This window comes from Paroedura picta, chromosome 6, assembly GCF_049243985.1.
Source record: "Paroedura picta isolate Pp20150507F chromosome 6, Ppicta_v3.0, whole genome shotgun sequence".
Taxonomy (NCBI): Eukaryota; Metazoa; Chordata; class Lepidosauria; order Squamata; family Gekkonidae; genus Paroedura; species Paroedura picta.
This window is the reverse complement of record NC_135374.1, coordinates 25,994,840-26,021,465: the sequence shown is the minus strand read 5'-3', so window position 1 is coordinate 26,021,465 and position 26,626 is coordinate 25,994,840. Positions and strand designations below refer to the sequence as shown.

Genomic DNA, 26,626 nt, shown 5'->3' with positions numbered 1-26,626 from the left:
CCAGTCCTCAATTTTGAACCCAGCCTGGTGTGGTGGTTAAAAAGTGTTGGACTCTAATCTGGAGAGCCGGGTTTGATTCCCCACTCCTCCACAAACAGCCAGCGGAGTAACCTTGGGCTAGTCACAGTCCTGTTAGAGATATTATCACAGTTCAGTTCTCTTAGAGCCTTCCCAGCCCCACCTACCTCACAGGGTATCTATTGCGGGGAAAGAAAGGGAAAGGTGTTTGTAAGCTGCTTTGGGCAGTGGAAAAGCGGGGTATAAAAAGACAGCTCTTTTCTCTCTTCACCCCCGAATAGCCTTTCCTGCAGCGCCTGCCTCGCTGGCCCTCTCCTAACGAAGCCGAAGGCAGACCGAGCTGCTGGGCGCAGAGTCCGCGGCGCGCTCGGGAGGCCCAGCGATGACCCCCTCGGGGGCGGATTCCGCGAGGGAGCTGCGGAGGAGGAGGCGGCCGGAGCGTTTAGAGCTCCCCGCCGGGGGCGGAGGGAGGCGCGGGCCGGGGGAGAAGCGCCTTGCACAAGCGCTCCCGCTCCAGGGCTGGGGACGGCCCCCGGCGCCCGCCCGGAGGGAGCCACCCGGCCCTGGCGCGGCTGTTGGGGCAGCGGCCGGCCTCCCCATGCGCCTCAGCGCCGCCGGGACGCTGGAGCGCCGAGAGTTGCTGCTGCCGCCGCTGCTACTGCTGTCGGCCGGCGCCGGCGGCATGCGGAGCGGACGCCGCTAGGATGAGCTGCAAGCGCCGGCCGGCCAAGCCCCAGCTCCGGAGGTCCTTCAGCGAACAGCTCCGCGACTCCACGGCCAAAGCCTGGGATTTGCTCTGGAGGAACGTCCGCGAGAGGCGGCTGGCAGGTCAGTCCACCAGCGGCACCCCGCCGCCCCCGACCCGCGGCGCTCTCTCCGGGGCAGCCCGGAGGTTTGGCAGGCAGGCAGGCAGGCAGGCAGGGCGTTCCCCGCAGCGCCTCTTGGCGCCCCCGTTGGTCCTGCCACGGGGCCCGGCGGGCAAGTTTCGCTCGGGCGCGCCGCGGTTTTCAATTTCCCGCGCCCGTCCATTCGCAAGCTCTGGCCAAGAGCCGCCGGGCGCCAGCAAAGCCCTGGAAATCGAGGGGTTGGTGGGCGTCTGGGCGAGCTCCGGGGGCCGTTCATGCCGGGCTGGGTTGAAGGGCATGATCCGGGGAAGGATTTAATCGCAACAGATGCCAGGCCATTGTTAAGTCCAAAGCATGCAAGAGGTTGGGTTTATCTTTCTGTTTCTATTGCCAGGAGACTGCCATTTGGATGTGCAGCCTGGCGCATCCACATTTCTTGGGCAGTCACCGGCCTTTCTGCTGAGCCACTAAGAGCCACACATCTGAAAGTGACTTTGCAAGGTTCTCCGAGGACCTTGCCCATCAATCAATGCCAGGAACTGTAGGCAGTAAATCAGATCTGGCCCTGCATTTGCTAAGTGGTCCTGAGTGCTTGCCACTGCTCTAGATCAGACACCTCATTTTCTCCTCAGGGTACTGTTTGGGGATGCTGAGCATTTACGCCCACCTGCATCTCTAGGATTGTGGGCCGCACATGACTAGAGTTTATATGCATCCGACAGCTATTTCTGCATCCCCAATTTACATGGATGTATATCGCATTGGGGGATTGATTCAAGTGGGTAGCCAGCTGTGTTGGGCTGAAGCAGCAGAATAAATTTAGCGTCCAGTGGCTCCTTTAAGCCCAACAAAGTTTTATTCAAGGTATGAGCTTTCGTGTGCACGCACACGAAAGCTCATACCTTGAATAAAACTTTGTTGGGCTTAAAGGAGCCACTGGACTCTAAATTTGTTCTATTGTGTTAGCGTTAATGGATGTTACACAGTCAATGAGACAACAGGGTTGTCTCTTGTCCTGGGCTCAATGCTGTTGAGGGGCAGGTTTTTGCCTGCCATCCCGCAGCATCATGGTACATTTGAGCATCTCCAGGGGGTTCTGCAGTTTTTTACTGATCGTTCTCAAACCTGCTTTGCTATGAAGTTCTGGGGAAGCGCCATAAAGCCTAGATTAGGGATAGTCAAACTGCGACCCTCCAGATGTCCATGGACTACAATTCCCTTGAGCCCCTGCCAGCGAATTGTAGTCCATGGACATCTGGAGAGCCGCGGTTTGACTACCTCCCTAGATGGTCACCAGGCGGATGGAAAAGTCCAGATTTTCCCAGCCACGTAGCAGTGAATTTTCCTGACTCTCCTCATGGCGGTCCTTTCCTCTTCCTGTGACGAGTCTTTTATTATTATTGGCAAAGGAATGGGGTTATAATGTTCACTGAATCTTCCTTCAATGTGAAATTTCAGGCCTCCTTCATTACAGCGATATAAGGAGGAAAGCATGACAAGGGCGTGATGATTTCTTTTTTAAAATCAAGCTGGGAATTCAGAGATGCAGCAATGCAGATTGTTATAACACTAGACTGCTGTCCTTCGGTTGGCAATTCCTTTTGACCTCGCCCGCCCCCCCAAAAAATCAGGGAAACTGTGGGCCAACCTGCCATGTGGAAGCCTTGTGCCATTGTGCTCTATCAGCAGCCAAAGTGAAGAAACCAGGGAGGTTTCCCACTACTAAAGACTGTGAGCCTAGAGTATTAGAATACTTTTAAGTGAAGATGTACTATAGGAACTCCCAAAATTTTGGTTCTTCCCACCCCATTGCAAAACTGAAGTTCTGTGTAAGTCCTGCACCCACTCTCATAGGGACAAACTTATTGTCCTCTTTGCTGTGGACTCTGACTGTACAACAAATATATATATATATTGAAAACATCATCCCAGGGTTTCTTGGCCCATATTCTCCATTGTGGTGATATAGCTAAATACCCTTACCTGGCTATGAGGATAGTAAATGCTGGCATGGATGCACACTCATACATGGCAACCATAGCATACCATGGAATGTGCTTGCTTAGGAGCATTCTCTGTGTGGCCACACTAGTGAAGTGTACATTCCTATAAGAGTCTCTCCATATCCTTGAGATGCACAGCTGCTCTCTTTCTTTCTGTGTGTTTTTCTAAGCTATTTTTAAACACATTGCTTCAGCTCACAACTTTGTGTCCCCTGAGCAGGTTTCTGCCTGACCCTCCATCTGAAGTGCTTTTTCTTGGCTCCTTAAAATGCTGCGAGCCTCTGTCTTTGCCAGTTCCTCAATTATTGATCTCCATTTCATTTCAAATTAGTGGACCATGAAGTAGCAGAGGCAGTTCTTGATAAACAACTCCACCTCCCGGAGGAGGAAGAAATGCTTCTCCCTCCAGGCTGCTTGGTTTGGATTGTGGCTGGTGGCCCAGCATGACTGGAGAGGATTGGCCGTTAAAGCCACCTGGAAAAGTCCCAGCGGGCTAATGGCCTGGAGGGCTGCCTCCCTCTGCTGGGGCCAACCCACCCCCAAGGGAGAGGAGCCTTATAGCAGTCCTTATAGCTGCTACTGTGGTGAGCCAGCAGTTCTTGCTGCTTCCCCGCCCCCCTGCAGAGTGAGTGGGAGGCAAAGCAGCCGCTGTCAAGTAAGACTGCTGTCCAGATCCTGCACAATTTTAAAAGTTGAACCAAGCTCTAAGATGGCATTACATCCCTGTGGAAGACTTAGAGACACTGTATCATCTAAGATGGCTTTTTTCCCCACGTTAAAAAAAAAACTCAAGCAGATGTGTCCACTGTGATCAGCTGTGCCTAGAAGAGATTCGGCCATAGCCTGGCTCCCTGGTTTTCAATAGAAGGATGTATCATGGACGTAGGCTAGAGATTTTTTTCCATTCATGTATCAATAACGAAGGGGGTCTATAGGAAGCTGCAGGAAGACTTGTGAATGTCTCATCTTACAATCTAGCTCAGGGGCGGGCAGAACGTCAGGCTCTCTCTCAGATATTTTGGGCAAAAAGATTAAATTGGAACCAGAAACCTGTTTATTTGGTATTTTAGAGAATTTCTTAAAAAAATGAGATAGGAAAATATTTTGGATACCTCTCAATTGCAGAGAGAATTCATGAATGGCAATGTAAAGTTAGGGAGTTTTGCAAAACTAACCATTAATGTAGAAGACAAATATACATCAGATTGGAAGCTATGGAACTGGAAATTTTATATTGAAAAAAATTAAAACAAAGATACGATTATAAATATTAAGGATGGCTCTATATTTCATGGAATATCTGTTATATTACCTATTATACACCAAAGTTTATATACTGGGGGGGGAAAGGTTAAGAATTTTTTCTCTGTAAGTAGAGTTGGAAGTCATTTTTAAACCACATGATACTTATTTTTCTTCTTTTCTTTTACTATTTTTCTGTCCCCTTATATGTATTTTATATCTTCCATTTGTTGTTCTGTAATCTTTATACCACTCCTGCGGAGCGGATTAAATAAAAGGCTAAGGGCTGTTTGGGAGGAGTTAGGGTGGGCCCTGTCCGGGATGAAAACTCGGAGGGCCCAATCAGGAGCCGCGAAGCAGCTCCTGATTGGGCCCTCCAAGTGTCCATCCAGGGCCAAGCTGCCAATGGGGAACCACGCGAAGCGCGGCTCCCCATTGGCAGGTTGGCCCGGCCTCCCCAGCCTGAGCAGAACTGGCCCACGAGGTGAGTCCTCCGCACCGGGTCCTCCTTCTGCTCCTTTCCAGCCCTCCGAACACTGCCCATGGGGGGGACACTGTCCGTGGAGCCCTTCTCTCGGCCCATGGAGCAGCCTCGCCGCATCACTGACGCGGCGAGGCTGCTCCTGGGCCCCGACCAAGCACACGCGACGCTCCGGGGTGCCGGGGGTCGCTTGCCGCCTTCTCCAAGCCCCAGGAACGGCCTTGCCGTGGCGCAGACGCAGCGAGGCCGCTCCTGGGGCCGGGAGAAGCCTCCACACTGCTCCAGAGTGGGGGGTAGGTTGCTGCCTTCTCCTGACCCCAGGAGCGGCCTTGCTGCGTTGCGGACGCGGCAAGGCCGTTCCTGGCCCCGGGAGAAGGCTCTGCGCTGCTCCGGGGTGGGGGTAGGTTGCTTCCTTCTCCTGGCCCCAGCGCCAGCCTCGCCGCGTCTTTTACGTTGCGAGCCCACTCCTGGGGCTGGGAGAAGCCCATGGGACACTCCAGGGTGGGGTGCGGCCTCCCCACCTTCTACTGGCCCCAGGAGACCAGCCTGCGGCCAGGAGAACACCCCAGGCCGTGCCCCACTCGCCCCTCCGGCACACATTCCCGGGAAGCCTTCGCCCTGCGAAGGCTTCCCAAGGAACTGCCCCTAGCGCCCATTTTATTCCAAAATAAAATGGGCTTTATTTCTCATCTGTATATAACCTTGTTCTGTATTAATAAAATATTTTTTAAAAGTTAGCTATTTATCATGCACCAGTTTCCAGTCTGTGGACATTTCAGTAGTTAAATGCATACAAATGACTGGTGAAGCAATTAATTGCGGCTAGGAGTGGCTTAAGGATTTGCAGTGCCCATAGCACCAGAGCCAGTTTTAGGAGGCCCTAGCAGACTTAGCAGCCAGACTGAGGGCAGAGGGGCTTCCCACAATGGAAAGGGGTGTCACTTATGTCCTTAAAGAGGGGAAAGGGGGAGGAGAGAGGCTCTGGCCCCAATCCATGGGGGGAAGGCACCTTGTGGGTCTCCTGAAAGAGTCAGCCCTGTAGCATGTGCTAAATGTGCTGCATGGATAAACCAGCCCTGAAGAAGGCCAGTAGAGTCTAAACATGGTGTATTTTTCTGGTAAGTTCTCAGCTGTTTAACTTTTTTTTAAAGAGTTGTATTAGATCAACAGCTGCCAAACTTTTTTTTAAAGTTGATCTCCCCCACTCCCCCTGATTCCTTGAATGACAGACCAGTTGCACTTCATTGTAAACTTATTTGAGCCTATTTTCACATGGCATGATGTGAAGTTGCTCTTGTGTTTTCCTATACCTCTTCTATTTTGGGGAAATTCTTGCCACTTACAACTTCTGGATCTTTCCAAATTTATGTCTGTGTTGAGCAGCTGTTAAATACATCAACCATCCAGAAACCACTTTAAAATGGCCAGAGAACTTATTGTGTAGCTGACCAAATTATGAAGAAGAGTTGGTTCTTATATGCTGCTTTTCTCTACCCGAAGGAATCTCAAAGCAGCTTACATTCACCTTCCCTTTCCTCTCCCCACAACAGTCACCCTGTGAGAGGTAGGTAAGGCTGAGAGAGCCCTGATATTACTGCTGGTCAGAACAGCTCTAAACATCCAGCATGAGAAAATCTGTGAATAAGTTTTAAAGGTTTTTTTCCCTAAGTTTAAGCAGCAACAAAGGTCACAGTTAAGGCTACCCTCCAAGGAAAGGTGGGATTAAGAATTATTTAACTTATTTCTCAGGTTTTCTAGCCCACTTCATACATGCCCCTCACTAGAGCTGCTGTTTTCCCCACTGCATGATAACCACAATCCACTGCACCTGCTAGTCATGTGTGTGCGCAATGTGCCGCTCAGTCACAGCCAACTTATTGAAACCCTATAGCAGGGGTAGTCAAACTGCGGCCCTCCAGATGTCCATGGACTACAATTCCCAGGAGCCCCTGCCAGCAAACGCTGGCAGGGGCTCCTGGGAATTGTAGTTCATGGACATCTGGAGGGCCGCAGTTTGACTACCCCTGCCCTATAGGGTTTTCAAGGCAAGAGATGTTCAGAGGTAGTTGACCCTGATATTCCTTTGTGGTCTCTCATCTAAATATTAACCAGGGCCAACTCTGCTTAGCTTCTGAGATCTGATGAGATCAGGCTAGGCTGGTAATTCTAGAAGATCAGTTCAGAGATCTTCCAGTGTCATCTGTAATTTGATTTTAGGAGATGGCAGAACCTGGTAGGATGAACTACAGATGATGCCTGATATTAACTGATCAGAAAGAAATCCCATTGAGTTCAATGTAAGGATGGGACTGAATCTATTATGTTTATAATATTTTTTCCCAAGTGCTCAAACACTTTCTATACATTCTATCTTTTTGAATGCATAGGAGGTACAAGAACCCAGAAAAGTAGGCTAAAATGGTAACATTATTGATTTGGAAAGTTGGCTTGTGTTAGCTATGCTACACCAACTCAGTGAGTCTGACCAACTGCAAATTGCCCCTGCCTAGGTAGTGATGTTATTGTCATGTTAAGTATAGCCTGGCTGCTAATAAGGGTATTGTCCTATATGTTTATTACAGAGGTTTCATGATTAGGGAGAGAATAGGGGTCAGCCTTTTCTGATGTTCAAGACTGGCATTTTATCCATGCAGGTGATCTGTTCTTCAGGATCATTGAGTACCCATATTCTTTCTTCTAGCGTTTTTTTATTGGCATCTCATTAATCTCTACATCTTGCTCTTCCTTATATAAAACAGAACTTCCCGGACTTTATATAGCTGGACAACATTCTTCTCTGTCTTGCTTCCTAATCACTCAAATTCTGGTTTCTCTGCTTTTTCCCAGGTGGTATTTTGCTTTCTTTCCAAAACTTTTATCTCCACTTGCTTCTGTCTGCCACCTGTGGATTCTGCTTCAGCCTGCTTGGTGTTGTGTTTCAGTCCCCCTCCTGAATCCCCACCTAGTCTGGTATCTTTCTTGAGCTTTGATACTTGGTCTTGATCTCAGACATTGCTTTGAATTCTGCTATGGTTCCTGTTGCTTGATAAGGTTTTGCATCAGTCATGCTTCCATGACCTGGTTTATAATAAAAACAAATGCTGAAGTGTTGAAAGAAGAGGAACCTTGGAACAATAATATGTACTATGAATTGTTGTGACATTGTTCTGTAATGAGTAGGCTATTTGGTTGGAATGAGGTTAGGTTTCAAGAGGTCTGCTGGATTCCACTCAGGGCCAAACCAAAAATGGCAATAGGAGATCCATGATTAGATCTTGTGCAGCTTTTTAAAAAATCTAATAGAAGCCATGGGAAAGGATTGGGGAGGCAACTAGGATTTAACCCTTTCCTACTATGTCTTTTTACCAGTCTAAATTGCTCATATACACCTGCACACTCCAGACCTGTCATTTTCTCCATGGATTAAAATATAATCCCTGATTTTTTTCCATTTACGGTAAATTATAAAAGCTCTGGGGGATGGTGTAGCATAAACTCCTGCTGTTCCCAGTTCCAAGGGATTCTACTAGTGCCTGCTTTTAACCAGTTTGCCTTACTGCATTTTGAGCGGTGGTCTATGGCATGTTTGTAACAGCATGTCTCAAGAGTGGGAGTCTACTTCCCATTTCAGTCAGTTTGCTACACCCCTCTGTAATAGAGAAGAGCTGATTTTTATACTCTGCTTTTCACCACCCAAAGGAGTCCCAAAGCAGCTTACAAACACCGTTCTCTTCTCCTCACTCATAGGAGTGAGCGAGATCCTACCTAGATTGTTGTTCTGCATATTTTTCATTCAATGATTGGCATAGATCTGCTTGATTTTGTTCATGATGCCAATTAACCAATTATTTAATTAATAAATATTGTATAATTAAGTGAAGTACCCATTATTGTAAAAGCCTAATGCTGGGAGTGATTGAGGGCAAAAGAGGAAGGGGACGACAGAGAATGAGGTGGCTGGATGGAGTCACTGAAGCAGTCGGTGCAAACTTAAATGGACTCCGGGGAATGGTAGAGGACAGGAAGGCCTGGAGGATCATTGTCCATGGGATCGCGATGGGTCGGACATGACTTTGCACCTAACAACAACCCGTTATTGTATTGTTCTCACAATTTAATTCTGGCATTTTATAAAAACAAGGACAATTTTGTTCCATCCTCTTGTGAACTTGTGTCTCAGACTGGTTTTTTTGACTAGTCAGGAAAGCTTATACCTCATAACACCGTTCTTTGCTCCAAGACACACAAAAATGCAAAGGAAAACAAAAAATGCCGAATCCGATCAAAGGAAACCCTGCATAGCTCAAAGTGCAATCATATGCAGTTACACCCTTCTAAGACTATTGACTTCAATGGGCTTAGAAGGATGTAACTCTTTTTAGGATTGCACAATTAAGTGCATGAGTCACCTCTAAAAGGGTGATCATCTCCATCGGCATTGTAAACAAACTATACATATTTGTTGGCTCTTCCAGTCATAAAGAGCTTGGAGAGTTTAAAAGTCAATGAAAAATATGTTCTGACTGGAAAAACAGAGCCATTGTGCTGCCACCTTCTGTTTTCTCAAGAATCAGAAAGTAAACTCTTAGACCAAAAGTCCCAGCACTATCTGTTCCACAAACATAACGGAAATAATAATGATTAATATGTGGCTCCTTATTCCACATTCTTTCATTCTGGTCTTCAGAAAGCACACTTATGAACTGCGGTAAGTGAATTATATACATTTAATTAGTTAAAAGCCAGGTAACTTGTTTAAAGGCATTTACTTGGATAAAATAGTTAAATTGATTTTTTTAAAAACATGCTGTGACTTTGTATATTTGATGTGTGTGTGTCTTTATTATTTTGGAAATGAAGATCAGATCAACTAAAGCAGTAGTCCCCAACCCCCAGTCCAGGGACCGGGACCGGTCCATGGATCAGTCGGTATCGGGCCGCGGCTCCTCCTTGTCCTCCTCCCCAGCTGCTGCCTCGGGGGCTGCCCTGCCGCTCTGCTGTTGGCTCACTTTGGTGCTCTCCAGTGGCTGCCATGAGGGCTCCCCCTCTGCATGAAACTGCACAACTGCTGCTGGCAGCACCCCCCAGCGGGTGTCGGGAAGTCAGGGGTGCCGTGGTTCAGGCGGCTGCGACTTTCCTCGGCAAACGCCTACTCCCCCCCGGGCCTCAGTAAAGTTGTCAAGTATTGACCGGTCCCCAGTGATAAAAAGGTTGGGGACCACTGAACTAAGGTATTAGCTATTCCTTTCTGAATAGTTTGAAAAGCTATTTGATAGTAAAGCCTGTTTTCACAAGGGAACATGAGAGCTGCGCACCCTGAACATGCTATTTATCATAATAAACTTTGAATGCCTTCCCTCCTACATACTGCGCACAATTATGTCTCCAGGAAGTGAACCAAGAATATTATGAATGATCTGTTTTCCACACTGTACACTGGGGAGTTAAGATGACTACTAACTCTGATTAACTTTGACGGAAGTTTAATGTGCATATTCTCCATCACATGAGTGGGGAAAAGAATTCCTCCTTTGTCAAGACAGAACTTTTGAAAGGGTCTCATTATATAAAACTGAGTGTTTCTGGGAAGAAAAAGATTACTGATGCTTACTCCTTTCATGAGGACAGCCGGAATAGTTCTGTGGGAAGTTCAGCCCTATCAAATTGTCCAAATTGCCAGAAAGTCAGTGATTAATAACATGCCACAGATGCTTGTGTATATGATGAAAATAAAAGCACCAAGCACTTCTTGAATTCATGTTCCAAGAAAGATGATGAAAACCTGACAAGTTTTTAGGAAACGGTAGTCAAGATTGTAATGGCTTGAAATAAGGAGCAGAGAAGGGGGATGTGCCATGTCAGGGTCAGGATTACAGTTTAGCTGTGAGAAGGCAGCTGTTGATGCAGCCCTGCATCTCCTGTGATGGTTTACATCAAATGCAGCCCTCCAGCCATGAATAAATGTCTTCATTTTGCTGCCCCTGGATATTGCAACACCTGGCCAGCCACGACACATGGCTGGCAGGCTATGTCTGACTACATTCACTGCAATTTATTCAGGCTTGCATCAGTCATCGAGGAGAAAGGATTTTAGGCTCTGTGTTCTGGCCACAACAGTAAAGCAGTAAAGCAAATTTAACAAGGGAATTTGACAAAATCCAGATCTCAAGATCCAGGTGCTCAAATTTACCTATTAAGAAGGGGCAATTGCTACTTTTTATGCTCCAATGTCCCTATGTACAAGGAACCTGATACCTAGAGATGCCAGCCTCTGGGTTGGGCCTGGGTATCCCCTGGAATTACACCTCATCTCCAGACTAGAAAGATCAGTTTGCCTGGATAAAATGGAAGCTTTGGTGGGGAGACTCTATGGCATTGTACACCACTGAATTCCCTGTTTTCCCCAGGCTCCATCCTCAGATCTCCAAGAGATTCCCATCCTGGATTTGGCAAGCCTACAACTCCCATCCCCATACTCGTATCTATCCCTGTTAAAATGACTTTCCCTGTTTTCTCCCTAGAACCACAGAATCAATCATAGAATCATAGAGTTGGAAGCGATCTTCATGGTTGTCTAGTCCAACCCCCAGCACAATGCAGGAACTCACAACTACCTGCCCACCCACAGTGACCCCAGCTTGCCAGATTAGAAGTCCGCACTCCTAACCACTACACCAAACTGGCTCTGGTGTGCAAGGAACGGCCACAAGAGACAAACACTGGTACATCCCTTTCTGCCCACCCACTCACAATCTGCCTAAGTTCATAAAATCAGCATTTCTGTCAGATATAATGTCTCTCCTTATTTTTGCCTTTCAGGAATGCCTTGTTAAATTTTTATTAACATGAGCAGTTACTGTTGTCATTCTTCAGGGTCCTTCCTTGACACATGTAGAAGTTAAATATGAGTACATATCTGAATATATCTTGTTTCTAGATCAGTGTCCCATACCGTGCACAGCTTGGCATTTCACACACCACAGCAGCTGTATATTTTGATATATGTTGCCAACATCTTCCATATTTGATTTCATATTTGCATCCTTTGCATGAAAGGTGCGGGACTTCAAGAGGTACACAGAAGCATTACATTTCTGTGGGGAAATGTTAAACAAAACATTTCCCAAAAACATCCAGGCCCCACTACCTGTCTCAGTTAAAAAAAAACCCTACATTTTACCTAGTATATTTCTATCCGACTGATAATCAAAGGCTCTCAGAACATAAACATCATGGCTTTAGTTACAGAAGGAACATGTACAAAAGGAACATGCAATAGCACTGGGATGGGATAACTAGCATTCGCCAACCAAAAGGTTTCCTGTCTTGGGTACTCCAATTTAGACTTATTTAAATTGCCGGAAGAAGTCTGGTATTCTGACTGTAGGAAGACTGCCACCCAATATACGTCCCTTACTCAACCACCCATGCCTGCTCTTTGTTGAAGGTGGTTGCGGGCTTGAAATAAAAGAGACCTCGTCTTTGAACTAGGATGCCTGTCCTATAATCCTTTCTCACATCAAAGGGTTTGTTGTTCTTCTTGTTGTTTGGCTTTTTTTTTTTTTGCTTGATCCTTTCTTGTGACTTCCTAGTACATGATACATGTTGGATACATAGTATGTTTCTTTGCTGTGCTTCCCTTTGGATTGTTTGTGGCCTAAATTAGTGATCCCCAACCTGTGGGCAGCGGACCACATGTGGTCCTTCGACTAATTGGAGGTGGGCCCCGAAGGATGCCTTCCCCCCCCCGGCCCTTTACTTCATCCCCCCCAGCCCTTTACAACACATTTCATTGTTGAGGCGTGTCTGTATCTTATTTTGAAGGGATGTTTAAACATTACGATAGCGATCAGAGAGTGCTAGGGCAGTGGTTGAGATTAGAGGAGTAAACTACCCCCCCCCACTGGGCCTCAGTAAAAGGTGTTGAGTGGTCCCCGGTGATAAAAAGGTTGGGGACCACTGGCCTAAATGACTGAGTCTCTACCTGGAGACTTGGACATCTGTTTGGACCTGTATGGATGGAAAGTAATAGCCGTATCTGCTTCATCTCTTGATATACATCTTTGACATCTTGCCTGTTTCTTAAGTGGACTGATTTGTACAGTGCCTGGATGCCTGGCATGACTGTCTCTTTACATTGGCTTCAAGCCTTGGGTGTTATTATTGAAAGCTTGGTATTATTTTGACGGGTTGTGTTTGCTAATTCCCCAACCCAGATGTTTGTACTATTTTCCTACATAACTTTTATTTCAGTTTTCACTCTATTCATGTCTTTGTGCTCCTTCTGAGCCTGTAGAAGTACCAGACCCCTTTGACACATATCCCTTACTATGTGGATCACTGTCAGATTCGGGTATTCCTTAAAGTGCTTCTAGATAGAACCTAGATTGTGGTAAAGGGGAAGTATTTCATTATGCTCAGACTATTGTATTGCAGATTTGGGCCCCTAGTGGAAAGGGGGCATGTTCATATAGTGTACGCATATTGCCTGCTTACATACAGTAACAGACAACTACTTTCTCAAACTGACAGAACAAAACCCTCTTTGTCTTTTAAATCAGTGTGGTAAAGACCATTTCAGAGTAAATGAACACTATGTACAGCTGGTGAAAAGCCTTCAACAATATATAATCATGGCAAGGGCGAGGCTTGTGAAATGATCCTTGGTATGAGAATTGGGAATGCTACTAGCATGTCCTTTTTTTCATCTGTGGAATGTTGGCACATATGCCAGACCTCTGACATGCACAGTTTACCAAAGTTTTCAGCAAGTCGACTTTATTTTGTGTGTGTTATCGTTGCTCCCACTTTGTTCTTAGTTTGGGCTGCAAGGGTAGGGCTTTTTTTTTGTGACATATTTTAGAAGTTTAGCAAAGAATCAGGAGATAGACAGACTACCACTCTGTGCTATAGTAAGCAGAGCTACACTCTTCTAAGGCTATCACCATCAATAAACTCATAAGAGTGTAATTCTTCACAGGATGGCACCGTGTCTGTATATTTTAATGTAAAGGACCTACATTAGTGTAGTAGAAGAAGAGTTGATTTTCATACTCCACTTTTCACTACCGTAAGGACTCTCAAAGCAGTTTACAATTACCTTCCCTTCCTCTCCCCACAATAGACACCCCACCTCTCTCAGGTGGGGCTGAGAGAGCTCTGAATACTGTTGCTGGTATTTTAAAGTATGTTTTAATATTGATTTTAATACCTTAAAGTTCCTGTGAAGTCAAACCTTTTAATCTTTAATAATGTAATCATTTTATCTCTTTTTGAATTGCTTCAGTTATTAATTATGTGTATTTGAATTTTGGTCTGAATGATCGTAAAATTGAAAACAAAACAAAACACTACTCAGTGAGAACAGCACTATCTAGACTGTGGCTAGTCCAAGGTCAACCAGCCAGCTGTATGTGGAGGAGCGGGGAATCAAACTTAACTCTCCAGATTAGAGGTCTCCTCTCATATCCACTATGCAAGCATGGTATGTTTAATGGGCACATAGCTAGTGGGCCAGCATATTTGTAGGAAGGAATATGTATATGAAAATACAAGAAAATAACTGAAATTTTTAATATGTGCCCTGTATGTATTGCCAGAATACACTCAGTCACACACCATTTTGAAGTACTGTAAATTACCAGCTATGTTTGTATAGTTTGGACATGGATTTTTATGGCTGCTGGCGGGAGCAGTCCTGCTGGCAAGAGTATAAGGAAACTAAACACCAAATCGAGGCAAGAGGTCTATAACTCACATGCCATATTCAAGAGAAATGGTTCTGAAGCACCTTTCAGGAAGGAGCTAGCTGATCTGTATGTTTACTCGTGACTCCATGATGACATGCAGAACTCACATAATCCTGTACAAGTTAGTGAGTTGCCTTGTGGCTGATTCTAATGGAAATTAACTGGAGCTGTTTGTGATATCAGACAATTTCAATGAAGAAAAATAGGACCGCATATAGATATATTGTCTCAACCATAATATATAAGCTGGTATGAATGTAACTCCCCAGGATTCATGATTGTCTGGTATTAATCAGTTCTCATGACGTTTCTCATAACTGGATAACTTACTAATATTGAACATGTTGTAATACTTTCAGGACATATGTACATTCTGCTATATTTCTGTATGGTTTGCTGTATTCTTTTATTCTTAAAAGATGGGTCCCGCTCATGCTATCAAGACCCATCTTAAACATAGTATGAAAATAAATAACATGTTTGGTTGTGCTCCATGGTCCATCTAAGTGTCCAGGGCTCTCAAATTTTCCCATCTCAGTGGCTCTGCTAGGCAGACATAATGGTTAGATCTAATCATGGTTGCTGTCAGACCCTTGCAGAGGTACACAGGAACCCGGGCCAGTTCTAGATTTTGAGGCACTTAGTGCTAGCCACAATAAAAGTTTTTAAAAGGATGGCACATGGTGTGCATAAAAATGGCTTGTGAAGCATATCAAATGCCCAAAATGACCGGAGTTCAATCACCGTAGCTGAGCATCCCTGTAATCTATAGCAACTAATGCTGATTGTCTGGCTGGATTTAGTAAATTATGTTGTGTAATATTTTGTTCCGCCATCTTGTGGGTTCTTATGTGTACTGCCATTGTTTTAATGGTTTTTTTTATGGGGAGATTGTTAGGGTTTTAATTGCTAGCTGCCTCAAGGTGACAAAGTTGTGAGAGGCGGGATATAAATCCAAGAAATAAAATAAATAAATAAGTAAAATTAATGTGTCTAAATCTGAGGCCTTAGCCACATGGCCCTCATGGCCTCCTCTCTGTTAGGTCCTGGTTGTTGTGTCCACACTTTGGTTTAGGGTACAAGGTATTCCATAACAGCTTACTGTTATGTACAGCAATCTTGCTAAAGTCTATATCGGGTATATCAGAAAAATGCACCAGATTATTCCCTCAAAAAAAAGTCATTGTTATTCTTTAGTGATCTTTCCAGTCTTATAAATGGTTTCCTGAAATTTCCCTCAAATATGGAGTACTATGAAGAATGCTTATAAAGTTTGTGCTTTATTTCCAGTTACTGATTATTAAACCATTCTGAAACCAGTATCTGCCAAGATATTGCAAAATATCTGCCAACTAAACCAGTTGAGAGTTATAAGGTTTATGACAAGTCAAAAGCATACTCTCATTTTGGACATTCAGTGGGGACACAGCTGGGGCTGTGCCGGTTAAGAGATTCAAACAGATGAAGTCTGACAAGTCCGTGAACTGTTCACAAAACAGCCTTCTTTAACAAACGCCTCACAGCTTTCATTTCCAAACCAAGTGTGCATTCTTCAGATGCGCATTTAGAGTTGTCCAAACCAAGGTGCAAGGCAAGAGAATGAGGCTTTATGAGATTATTTTGTGAATGATCAAGGTGTCCCCTTAAAGCACAAGGAGATCCCAAGATCAGTTCTGCTTATATAATCAACTGCCTGCTATCAGAAGAGGCTGCAGCAGCGATGAGCCTTGAGCCAGAATGAAATGCACCTTCTCAGCAGCTGGTTTCACTCTCCTCAAACCCTGCCCCGCAGCAACTGGAATAATTTCCATCTGTATGAATGACTGCTCAAGCCACAGAGAGACAGTATGTCCCCACAATAACTTTCTCTGTCTATATACTGCACAGGTGCTGAAACAGAACACAGAACCATAAAGAGAAGGTGTTAAGAGACTGTCTGGAAATAGCAGAAGTGAGGAAGGCAAGGGAAATTGGCTCTTGGTAGCAGAATGCATGTCACAAAACAGCCCCTCTCTACATCTTTCTGTCCATGAAGAAACAATAATCATGCACCAAAAATATCTAATTTCACTCTTTCAGATGTACACATAATACAGCAACTAAGCAGCCTCTCCCTGTTGCTGTGTGCTTTAGCCAGTACCATGTTCTGATTTGCACTTTGGGAAACTCTCTTGTACAGCTGTTTTTACTTAGGGATGAGGTTGAAAAGGTTATATGTATGTTGGGTAAAAGGGATACAAAACATGGATCTCTGTACAGCTGGTGTGCCGTCTGAGTCAATGAAATGTGGGGGCCCAGAATATATGTTACATTCCTTGCTGGATTAACCAAAATGTCTATCCAGATCAGCATGCACATCTCAAAGAGTTGCCAGCTACAGATGCCTCTGAAAGGCTTACTAGCGGAGCATTAGAGCCCTGACCCGGGTGGCCCAGGCTAGCCTGATCTTGTCAGATCTTGGCTAGCTTAGCAGGGTCTGCCCTGCTTAGTATTTAGATGAGAGACCACCAAGGAATACCAGGGTCACTAGACAGAGGCAGGCAATGGCAAACCACCTCTGAACGTCTCCTGCCTTGAAAACCTTACAGGGTCTCCATAAGCCAGATGCAACTTTGCACGCCCCCAGGGCATTAGGGAGAAAGTTGTTCCCAGCATACAGCCTTTATCTTTTCCACCATCCTACATAGAGCTAGACAAGATTTGAAGGTTATTGGACAGGGCTCCTCCACATATTGACACTGTTCCCATTGGCTGCAGAGGAAAGGACGCACAGTAATGGGTTTAAACTACAAGTACAACGATATAGGCTAGATTTTATTTTATTTTATTTATTTATTTAGATTTATATACCGCCCTCCCCGAAGGCTCAGGAAAGATATCAGGAAAAAAAATTTCACAGTCAGAGACAGCTGGTATAGGGTGCATCTTCTATATCAGCCATTTTCCCCAGGAGAACTGATCTTCATCATCTGGAGATCCGTTGCAAACCTGGGAGACTCCTGGCCCCTATTGTGTATGCTTTCAAGTGAGCTACCTGGATTGATTTACTTTGTTTATACTTAGGAGAGACACATATATATTCCATTATATATAATTCCATTTGAACTAAGGAGACTCTGTTTGGGGGGAAATGATCGGAGCAGAAAGGAAATAAAATGTTTTATCTCTGGTTGGTGAAAGGCTTAAGCAAAGCTCAGTCCAAAGCAATAATTTGTGTTTTTGCATGTACATGAAATAACTTCAAAATGCTGCCATGACAGCAAGGCAAATGTTATCAGGCTAAGAAGCATGCACTAATCCCTAAGTTGTAGCAGTTTGTGAAAGCTAACAAAATCAGAGGGATTATTAAACAACTGGAACAAATCCCTGGTAAGGATAGATTTGGACATCAGCCTTTGAATGCTAGATCACTACACTGACTATTGGGAAGAGCTCCCAACCAAATGTAGTTCATGTGATTTAGCTGAGCAGCCTCTTGAAAAGGTTTAGATCAATGATTTCTTCTGGCAGAAAGACTAATTAAAAGTCTAACTATTACGCTGTTGAGATACAGTCAAAATCAGTGCATGCAAAAAACATTCCTCTGCCACCAGGAAATCATTGTTGGTCCTGAAAATAAAACATTTTTATTTTTTGTCATCAAGTCACAGCTGACTTACAGCAACCCTCTGGGTCTTTTAAGGTAAGAGATGTTCAGATGTGGTTTTCCATGGCCTGCCTTCACATCATGACCCTGGTATTCGTTGGCAGTCCCAGACAGACAGATAGATAATGGGGGAAATTGGTTACCTCTTTCCCCCTCTTGTGTTAGTAGAAAAGCTGATAGGATCAAACCCTTATGTGGCTTCCAGGCTTGGGTACAAAAAAGCTGATTCATCACCTGATCTATGACTTTGAATGGTCATTTGATTATCTTGTTCTTCTCTAAACCGTTGTCCTTAACAGTCATAAGGGAAGATTCAAGTGGGTAGCCATGTAGCTGAAGGAGCACAATAAAATCCAGTAGCACCTTTAAGACCAACAAAGATTTATTCAAGGCGTGAGCTTTCGAATGCAAACACTCTTCCTCAGAATAAATCTTTGTTGGTCTTAAAGGTGCCACTGGACTGATTTTGTTTAGTCATAAGGGAAACATCTTTTCAGTGAGAAATTCTGGATGGACAACAAACTTATCCACAGAATGCCCAAGAACATTCCCACACTTTCTGTACGAAATCGTAACAAATGGTAATATCAGAAAAGGAAAAGATATAGGCTTGGATTGAAGCCATTCAAAAACAGGGTGATGAAGAGAAAAACCTTTCCTAGTGCTAGTATGAAAAAGCATCATGCACATAGATGCTACTGTTCTATGATTCAAAACTGAGAGCAGGCAACTCGGTCGATGCTAAGCAATCATTCTGCACACATTGGATAATGCACTTCAGAAGTAGATTGTCCTGAAAATGCATTATCCAATGTGTGTGGTATGGGGCCAGGTTACTATTTAGAATTCCTTGAGTGCTCAACCATTGTCATTCCTCTGCTTAGAAGCTGACTGGCCCATTGATATGCTGATAAGTTTTGGACAATCTAAAAACATTGACAGTGCTATCAAATTTGAACAGAATCCAACAGAAGACAGGTTTGAGCTCACATTAGAGCCTCCCCTATAGCAGTCATGACAGCTAATCCTTTTTTTTTTACCACTGTCTCATCAGCACAGTGTCATTCAAGAAAGCTCCTACATTTTTGGTTGTTTGGTGGTTTATTAAATCTGACCCTGCTTGAGGCTGCTCTGTGTCCCACTGTGACATGCTTACAAGACTCCTTGCTAATAAGATCTTTCACATTTGGTCAACTTAAAGCACCATGCAAACAGAGATACATCCCTTTGAGATATGTAAATTATTTGCATGAGTTATTGCAGTCTGAAGATGTGGGCAAAACTCTTTGAGTTGTGCAGGACCAGCTGGATCCTTGACCATCATGATAGTAGAAGTCTGTGCTGCATATGTCAGGTGGGGCAGGGGGCAGACTGGCTAAGAAAGCAGTAGTCCCAGTCTTTTATAAACTGATTGTCATTATGGGTCATTATGTAACCTTTGTCATTTGGGACATAGTAGTCAAGCAGGTGACAGCTATTCTGCTTTCAACTTAATCCCATTATGTGGTTCATTTCAGTCTAGCTTCAGTACTGATTATGGTTAGGGTACTGTTATGAAGACAGAAGCTGCCTTATACATTAATGAATAAGCTTCACTGTGACATGACCTGCATCTGTGTTAATTTTGTTCTTAATAGTCCCCCATATTATCAACAATGAGATCTTTCTGAACTACTCATTAAGTCTGATAGTTATGACAGCTTTTTTACCTTGTGGAGATTCTTGATTGATGCTACCTAGTTCTATTCTGACTGTTCAACAAAAGGAAACCACTCAGAAAAGATCACGCGAGCTGAATTTAGTGATACCAGCAGCCAGTGTGTTGGGGAGCTTAGCACCCTGGACTGGGAACAGAGAGCCAGTTTGGTGTAGTGGTTAGGAGTGCGGACTTCTAATCTGGCATGCCAGGTTCGATTCTGCGCTCCCCCACATGCAACCAGCTGGGTGACCTTGGGCTCGCCACGGCACTGATAAAACTGTTCTGACCGGGCAGTGATATCAGGGCTCTCTCAGCCTCACCCACCTCACAGGGTGTCTGTTGTGGGGAGAGGAATGGGAAGGCGACTGTAAGCCGTTTTGAGCCTCCTTCGGGTAGGGAAAAGCGGCATATAAGAACCAACTCTTCTTCTTCTTCTTCTTCTTCAAATACGATGTTATTAACCCTGGCCTCAATTAAAGTCCGGGCAGAAGAGCTCCATCTTGTAAGCCCTGCGGAACTGTGATAGTACCATCAGCGCCCCCACCTCCCCCAACAGCTGATTCCACCAGGTTGGGGCCAGGACTGAAAAGGCCCTGGCTCAGGTTAAGGCCAGGCATGATTCCTTAGGACCAACTTTTTCTAGTATTCCTGGCATACCAAAAACATAGGTTGTGGTTAAAAGACTCGGGTGTCATTTAATGATTGTGTCATTGGAGGAATTTAATCAGTGTGGCCTGTCATCAGGCTGATGTGATGATGAGATATTCTTACCTATACATTATTTATTTTATTTGTTTGTTTGTTTGTTTAGATTTTTATACTGCCTTCCCAATGAACCAGCTTAGGGTGGTATACAACATAATAATTGGTAACAATTAAAGTGGGCACAAGCTGGAGGCATGGAGAAAGAGGGCTGCACTGTCCTGGCCCACCTTTATCAAGCCTTACAATAGTGAATGATGGGACATGCCCTCTCAACCTTGTCATGGAGAGTGATTGGGCGAGCCCACCCATCCTTGCCTAGCTTGGCAGTTCCTTCCTTCCTCCTTGTGGGGAGGTCAGTGCAGGGACAGATTCTTTTTGTTGCAATATGCATGTAGTATGCATGTTTTAACAGAATATGGGGAATGTCCTGCAGGGGGCATTGGACAAGATGTTTAGTGAGCATATGTAGGTCAGGAACTTCCTGGTATTTCTCAAATAATCTCCCGATTTGCTGAGTTGGAGACTTCCTGGTCCTTTGAGCATGTTTCCTTCCTGCTTGCCAACATAAGAGAAGAATAACTGAACAGAACAGTCAGGTCTCTCCCCCCTCTTGTTTTCTATACCAAGTTTGTTTCTCTTCTTCATGAAATTATTTTACTCTTTTAGGCAACTTGGTGCTTTGCTCCTTTTGTGAAGCGTGTACACTACCACTGAATTACGGGCCTTTGGAAAGCCCACTTGTCCGAGGCCAAACATGCCAGTACATGGACTGTGCCACCTGATGTTCCTTATTATGTCATCAAGCTGGAAATATCCAGGATCTTTCGAAATAATAGAGATAACTACCAAGCCAACTGTATAACTTACAATGATTTGATAGAGAGGGTGGTGTCTGAGAATTTCATATAGTTTCTGTTTCACTCCTGCAAAACAGAGCTTGCAGTTATTACATCTATTGTTTTATAGAATCATAGAATCATAGAGTTGATAGGGGCCATACAGGCCATCTAGTTCAACCCCCTGCTCAACGCAGGATCAGCCCAAAGCATCCTAAAGCATCCAAGAAAAGTGTGTATCCAAGCTTTGCTTGAAGACTGCCAGTGAGGGGGAGCTTACCACCTCCTTAGGCAGCCTATTCCACTGTTGAACTACTCTGACTGTAAAAAAAGTTTTCCTGATATCTAGCCTATATCATTGTACTTGTAGTTTAAACCCATTACTGTGTGTCCTTTCCTCTGCAGCCAATGGGGACAGCTTCCTGCCCTCCTCCAAGTGACAACCTTTCAAATACTTAAAGAGGGCTATCATGTCCCCTCTCAACCTCCTTTTCTCCAGGCTGAACATTCCCAAGTCCCTCAACCTATCTTCATAGGGCTTGGTCCCTTATGTATGATCTCATTACGGGGTCAGTTATTCCAGTCTAAGAATTATATTCCATATATTTACTTCACTACATTTGTGCATTGTTGAGTGATACTGGGTTGCTTGTTCTTTGTCATTGACCTTTGGGCTACATTAGAGGGACCCAATGTCATTGCTTCAATTCCTTCTTCCTGTGAAAAACATTCCTGTCTGCCAAAGTTTCATGTCAATACAAATCCCTAAAAAAAAAAAAAAAAACACTTTTCCACATGGTTGGGTTAGGTCATTAATGCTTTGAATATTGGGGATGGGGATATAGCATAATTATCCCTTAAATTGTTAATTTTTAAAATGTATGCAGATAATCCCTTGATGTAGCAAACAGAGGGGAAAATGGGTAAATCATTTTGATGCTGATCTGAGGATTGTGTGGGGGTGTCTTTGAACTCTATAATCATATGTACAAATCCCCTTGTCCTGCGATATATTTTTTGTAAGGTCCCTGCCAAACAGTTCACATAGCAGCTGTCTTGTCTCCAAAACACATCGCTATCACTTTGGCTGTAAGAGCTTTATTATGTTACTCTGCTGCTATTCTGTGGGACTGGAATCCTTGATGAAGCCTCTGCCTCCACAGTATGAGAGAACCCAATAGTCATTTCCTAGAACATTCTTTGGGCGGGGAGGACCTATAAAGCTGCAATCAGAATTAGATTTCTTTCCTTTGTAACTCTTCCCTGTACATGTCCATGTTGCTGTTTTTCTCAACACATGTACAGCATGGTAATACCAGTCTTCCATGCAAAGGATAATTGGCTTGTTCTCAGAGGTGTGTGTGGAAGGGGATGATACCCTCCTCTTCCTTCTCTCCATCAAACCCCATCATTTCAAGTCCTGGAGGCATCTGAGAAAATCCTCCTTATCCTGCCGTCTTCACCTTAGTTTTATGCCAGAATATCTGCACCATATTGTTTTAGTATCATATCTCATGCAGGCCATGTAGTCCCAATATCTCCTTTCCATGTTTCCTTCACAAGCTTGCAACTCTGCTGATCATCAGGGATGGTGATGCAGAACTGCTGTTGCTCACCTGATGAATACTCCCGGATGGTTCCTGAGTGGAGTCCTCCCCCAGCATGGCTGATTGAATCTGAATTTTTATCTTTGCATTCTCCACAAGCCCATCGCATTAAAGGTAAAGGTAAAGGTATCCCCTGTGCAAGCACCGAGTCATGTCTGACCCTTGGGGTGACGCCCTCTAGCGTTTTCTTGGCAGACTCAATACGGGGTGGTTTGCCAGTGCCTTCCCCAGTCATTACCGTTTACCCCCCAGCAAGCAAGCTGGGTACTCATTTTAACGACCTCTGAAGGATGGAAGGCTGAGTCAACCTTGAGCCGGCTGCTGGGATCGAACTCCCAGCCTCATGGGCAAAGCTTTCAGACAGCTGCCTTACCACTCTGCGCCACAAGAGGCTCTTATTCGCATTAAGGGACTTAAAAAAGAAAAAGAAACTTCATCTGTACAACATGACACTGAACTTCATTTTATATAAAATATAGTGGAAGTTGTTTCACAAACCAAAGTAGATTTAAACAATTGGAGAGTACAAAGCCATTAAATAATTGACATCCTTTTCCAGTATGTGAAAGGTTATGCTTCCCCAAGGAGGGGAAATTACACACTGTGGTGCTGCATGATAAAGATGGCAGGCAGGAGAATTTGGGATTTTTTTAAAGTGCTTACATCCTGTTGTACACAGCATGAAAGCAGGATCAAATCTCAGCCTGCAAGTTTGCATTCTTAAAACGAAAATAAAATGGGCGAGACAGAAGTGGGGTAGAAAAAGGAAAACAGTTCAAATTCATTTCAGTATCCATTTCATAAAGAACTAGGGGCCAAGCCCGTTGCATTCAGGAATACAACGGGTGCTAGATTGGAGTGGAGTGGAAGAACTCTTTGGATGTCGTGTCCCTCTCCCCAGGATCTGGAAAGTCTGCAGGCAGCTGTTAGGGAACTCGTCAGCAGGGATCTGCAGCCTCCGAGCCTCAGAGGGAAGGGGAAGGAGGAGGGGATGGTCAGGGGCAGGGAACAGACGGCAATGGGCTGGCCACTGGACAGACAGGCAAGCCGGTTGGAGGAGAACAGCCGCCCTGAGTGGGTGTTAAGCGCTGAATGGCACTTAAGCCATGAGACATGCTCCTCCTCCAAGCCATTACCAAATATGTATTATGTGGAACAGATGTTATTTGAGTGAAACATTATTCTCTTTCCACAGTACATGCCATATGAAACATATTCATTATTTAAAAGCAGTGTAAGATTCTTGAGAAATAAATTTCTTTTGATATCTAAATTAATCCCTTTTGTAGTTAATTGGTTCAAAAAAGAAGCATTCTGTATTTGAACAGCATGTACTTTTTTAGATCGTAAAACTAAGTCAGTAGTAAATTAATGTGGAAACAAACATTTGAAATTTAGGGAAGTATTAAGAAGTTTGGTATTGATTTACATAGACCAGATGTGTTACATTTGTGTGAAAGTGTCCACTGTGGAATCAGACTTGCTTTATACTGCCTTTCCTGTCTCCAGATATTCTATATAAAGAATTAGCAAGGTGTCATGTGCAATTGGGAATTTTCCCACTGCCCTGCCACCACCAGTCTGGACCTCCTGCCCTGTGCATAATCAGTTTCTGAGAACCAAGGTCAAGCAGATAGTAATTTCAAAGACTGAAATATGGAGAACAGAGGCTATCACAGGTGCCAGTCAGACCATTAGGCCTGGCCGTTTCAAGGCCAGAAGAATCTTGGGGGGAGTTAGTGCAAGGACCCATTGGTAGGAGATGGTGTTTGTTTAATTCAGCACAGCACAGCTGCAGAGTATATGGCCTCTGATTGGTCGGGTCACCTGGTTAGCAGCACAAGGAACTGTTCATGGTCAAGATTAACATGGCCCGTACACAAGGATCACACATAGGTTACATCATTGGCCATACATTTGATTGATTCCTGGAATCTTGGCAATGCAGGTCATTGGGTAAAAAGGAAAGATCTTTCATTCTCGTACGGGAACAAGCTCCCGGAAGAGCTGCAGGCCCTGCAGGAACTTTCGGCTTTCCGCAGGGCCTGCAAAACAGAGCTCTTCCGCCAGGTCTATGGGTGAGGCTGGGCGTCCAGGTAGATCAGTGCCCCCCCCATAGAAGCGGTGGTAGTGTATTCCATCAGCGCCCTCTTCCCTTCCCCCCTTTTTCTCTTTTCCCTCCCCTTAGTGATGGTATTAAAGGTAAAGGTAAAGGTATCCCCTGTGCAAGCACGGAGTCATGTCTGACCCTTGGGGTGACGCCCTCTAGGGTTTTCATGGCAGACTCAATACGGGGTGGTTTGCCAGTGCCTTCCCCAGTCATTACCGTTTTACCCCCCAGCAAGCTGGGTACTCATTTTACCAACCTCGGAAGGATGGAAGGCTGAGTCAACCTTGAGCCGGCTGCTGGGATTGAACTCCCAGCCTCAAGGGCAGAGCTTTCAGACTGCATGTCTGCTGCCTTACCACTCTGCGCCACAAGAGGCTCATATAGTGATGGTGTTAGGTGGGCTAAATCAGGACGAGTTCTTTTCCGCCGGATCTTCTTATTGATTGTTGGTTTTATGTGAGATTGTTTTATTGTTACGGGATTTTATTGGGGTTTTAAATTGTAAACCACCACGAGCTCTTGGGGAGTGGTGGGATATAAATCAAATAAATAGACAAATAAATAATAGATTCACCCTTTTGTCTGGGTTACATCTAACTTTATGACACATCTTAATTTTACCTGGAACACCAGTTTTAGACTTTGAAACCCTATTGGGCTCAGTCTTGCCAGATAACATCTGGATTTAGAACCAATGCTTGTGCTTGTGCTTGTGCTTAAGTTAGATATTTAGCTTTGTTATTTTGTCCTTACTTTTCATAGCTCCTATATTGAATATTCCTGCATGTTTTTTTAAATAAACCATTTTAATTATAACTTTGGGGGCTTCCATCTGAATCCAGAACTTCAGCCCATATTGGCTGGAGCGATTTTTTTCTTTTTGGAACTCAGTTTGTAAGTGTCTTACCTTGCAGGGCTGACTTCTTGGCCTTAGACCTTGGAGGGCTAGAGATGTTTGTCCCTTGTTGGTCTTGTTGATAGAATTTGAATATACAGAGAGAATGGAGCAGCAGGTTGCTGAAAGAATAAAATAGTTTAATTTAGGAAGAGAAACAACAATATATAGAGAGAGATGTAACTACCCAACTAGCAGTTGTCTGCAGTCATTCTTCTGTTCGACAACTGTTCTGGAGGCAAAAATGGAGGAAGTATACTAAAAAATGCAAACTTAAATGGACTCCGGGGAATGGTAGAGGACAGGAAGGCCTGGAGGATCATTGTCCATGGGGTTGCGATGGGTCGGACACGACTTTGCACCTAACAACAACAACAACAACAACAACAACAACAACAAATACTCAAAAAGCAGGCCATTTCAGTTGATAATTTGAAAATTATCGGGAAGTTCCTATCTGATCGATGGTAAATAGACATCTCCTGCAATGCCCCCTGGAGGATGCGCTTTATATTCTGTTCATTTTTGTACACTGCAAATCTTGCATATTCCAACTGGCTGGTAGTTTAATTAAGGGGACTATTGATAGCATTATTCTGGGGTTGAGAGAAATCACATCTCGGCACCTTGTGACTTTGCCTTAAGCTAATACATCAACCTTAAGAAGGATTTTGTAAGTCTTTGGCAGAAAGGGCTGCCAGAAGTTGCTTCATTCTGTGGGTATTCTTGTTTTCAATTTTGCTTATAATTAGTTGTTGGCTTTACATTTGGATTGTCAGTTATGCCTTGC

General features: G+C 44.4%; 1 protein-coding gene across 2 annotated transcripts in view; it reads left to right on the top strand.

Moving 5' to 3' along the window:
* The first annotated feature begins 370 nt into the window (after positions 1 to 370).
* Positions 371 to 26,626, top strand: part of STARD13 (StAR related lipid transfer domain containing 13) — a 147,789-nt gene continuing 121,533 nt past the window's right edge. Inside the window, exon 1 of one of the 2 annotated variants that reach the window (XM_077341848.1) lies at positions 371 to 846. In XM_077341848.1, the coding sequence (XP_077197963.1) occupies positions 723 to 846 (124 nt within the window). In that variant the 5' untranslated portion in view covers positions 371 to 722. The remainder of the gene's footprint in view (positions 847 to 26,626) is intronic. The other variant, XM_077341844.1, reaches the window with a different exon arrangement.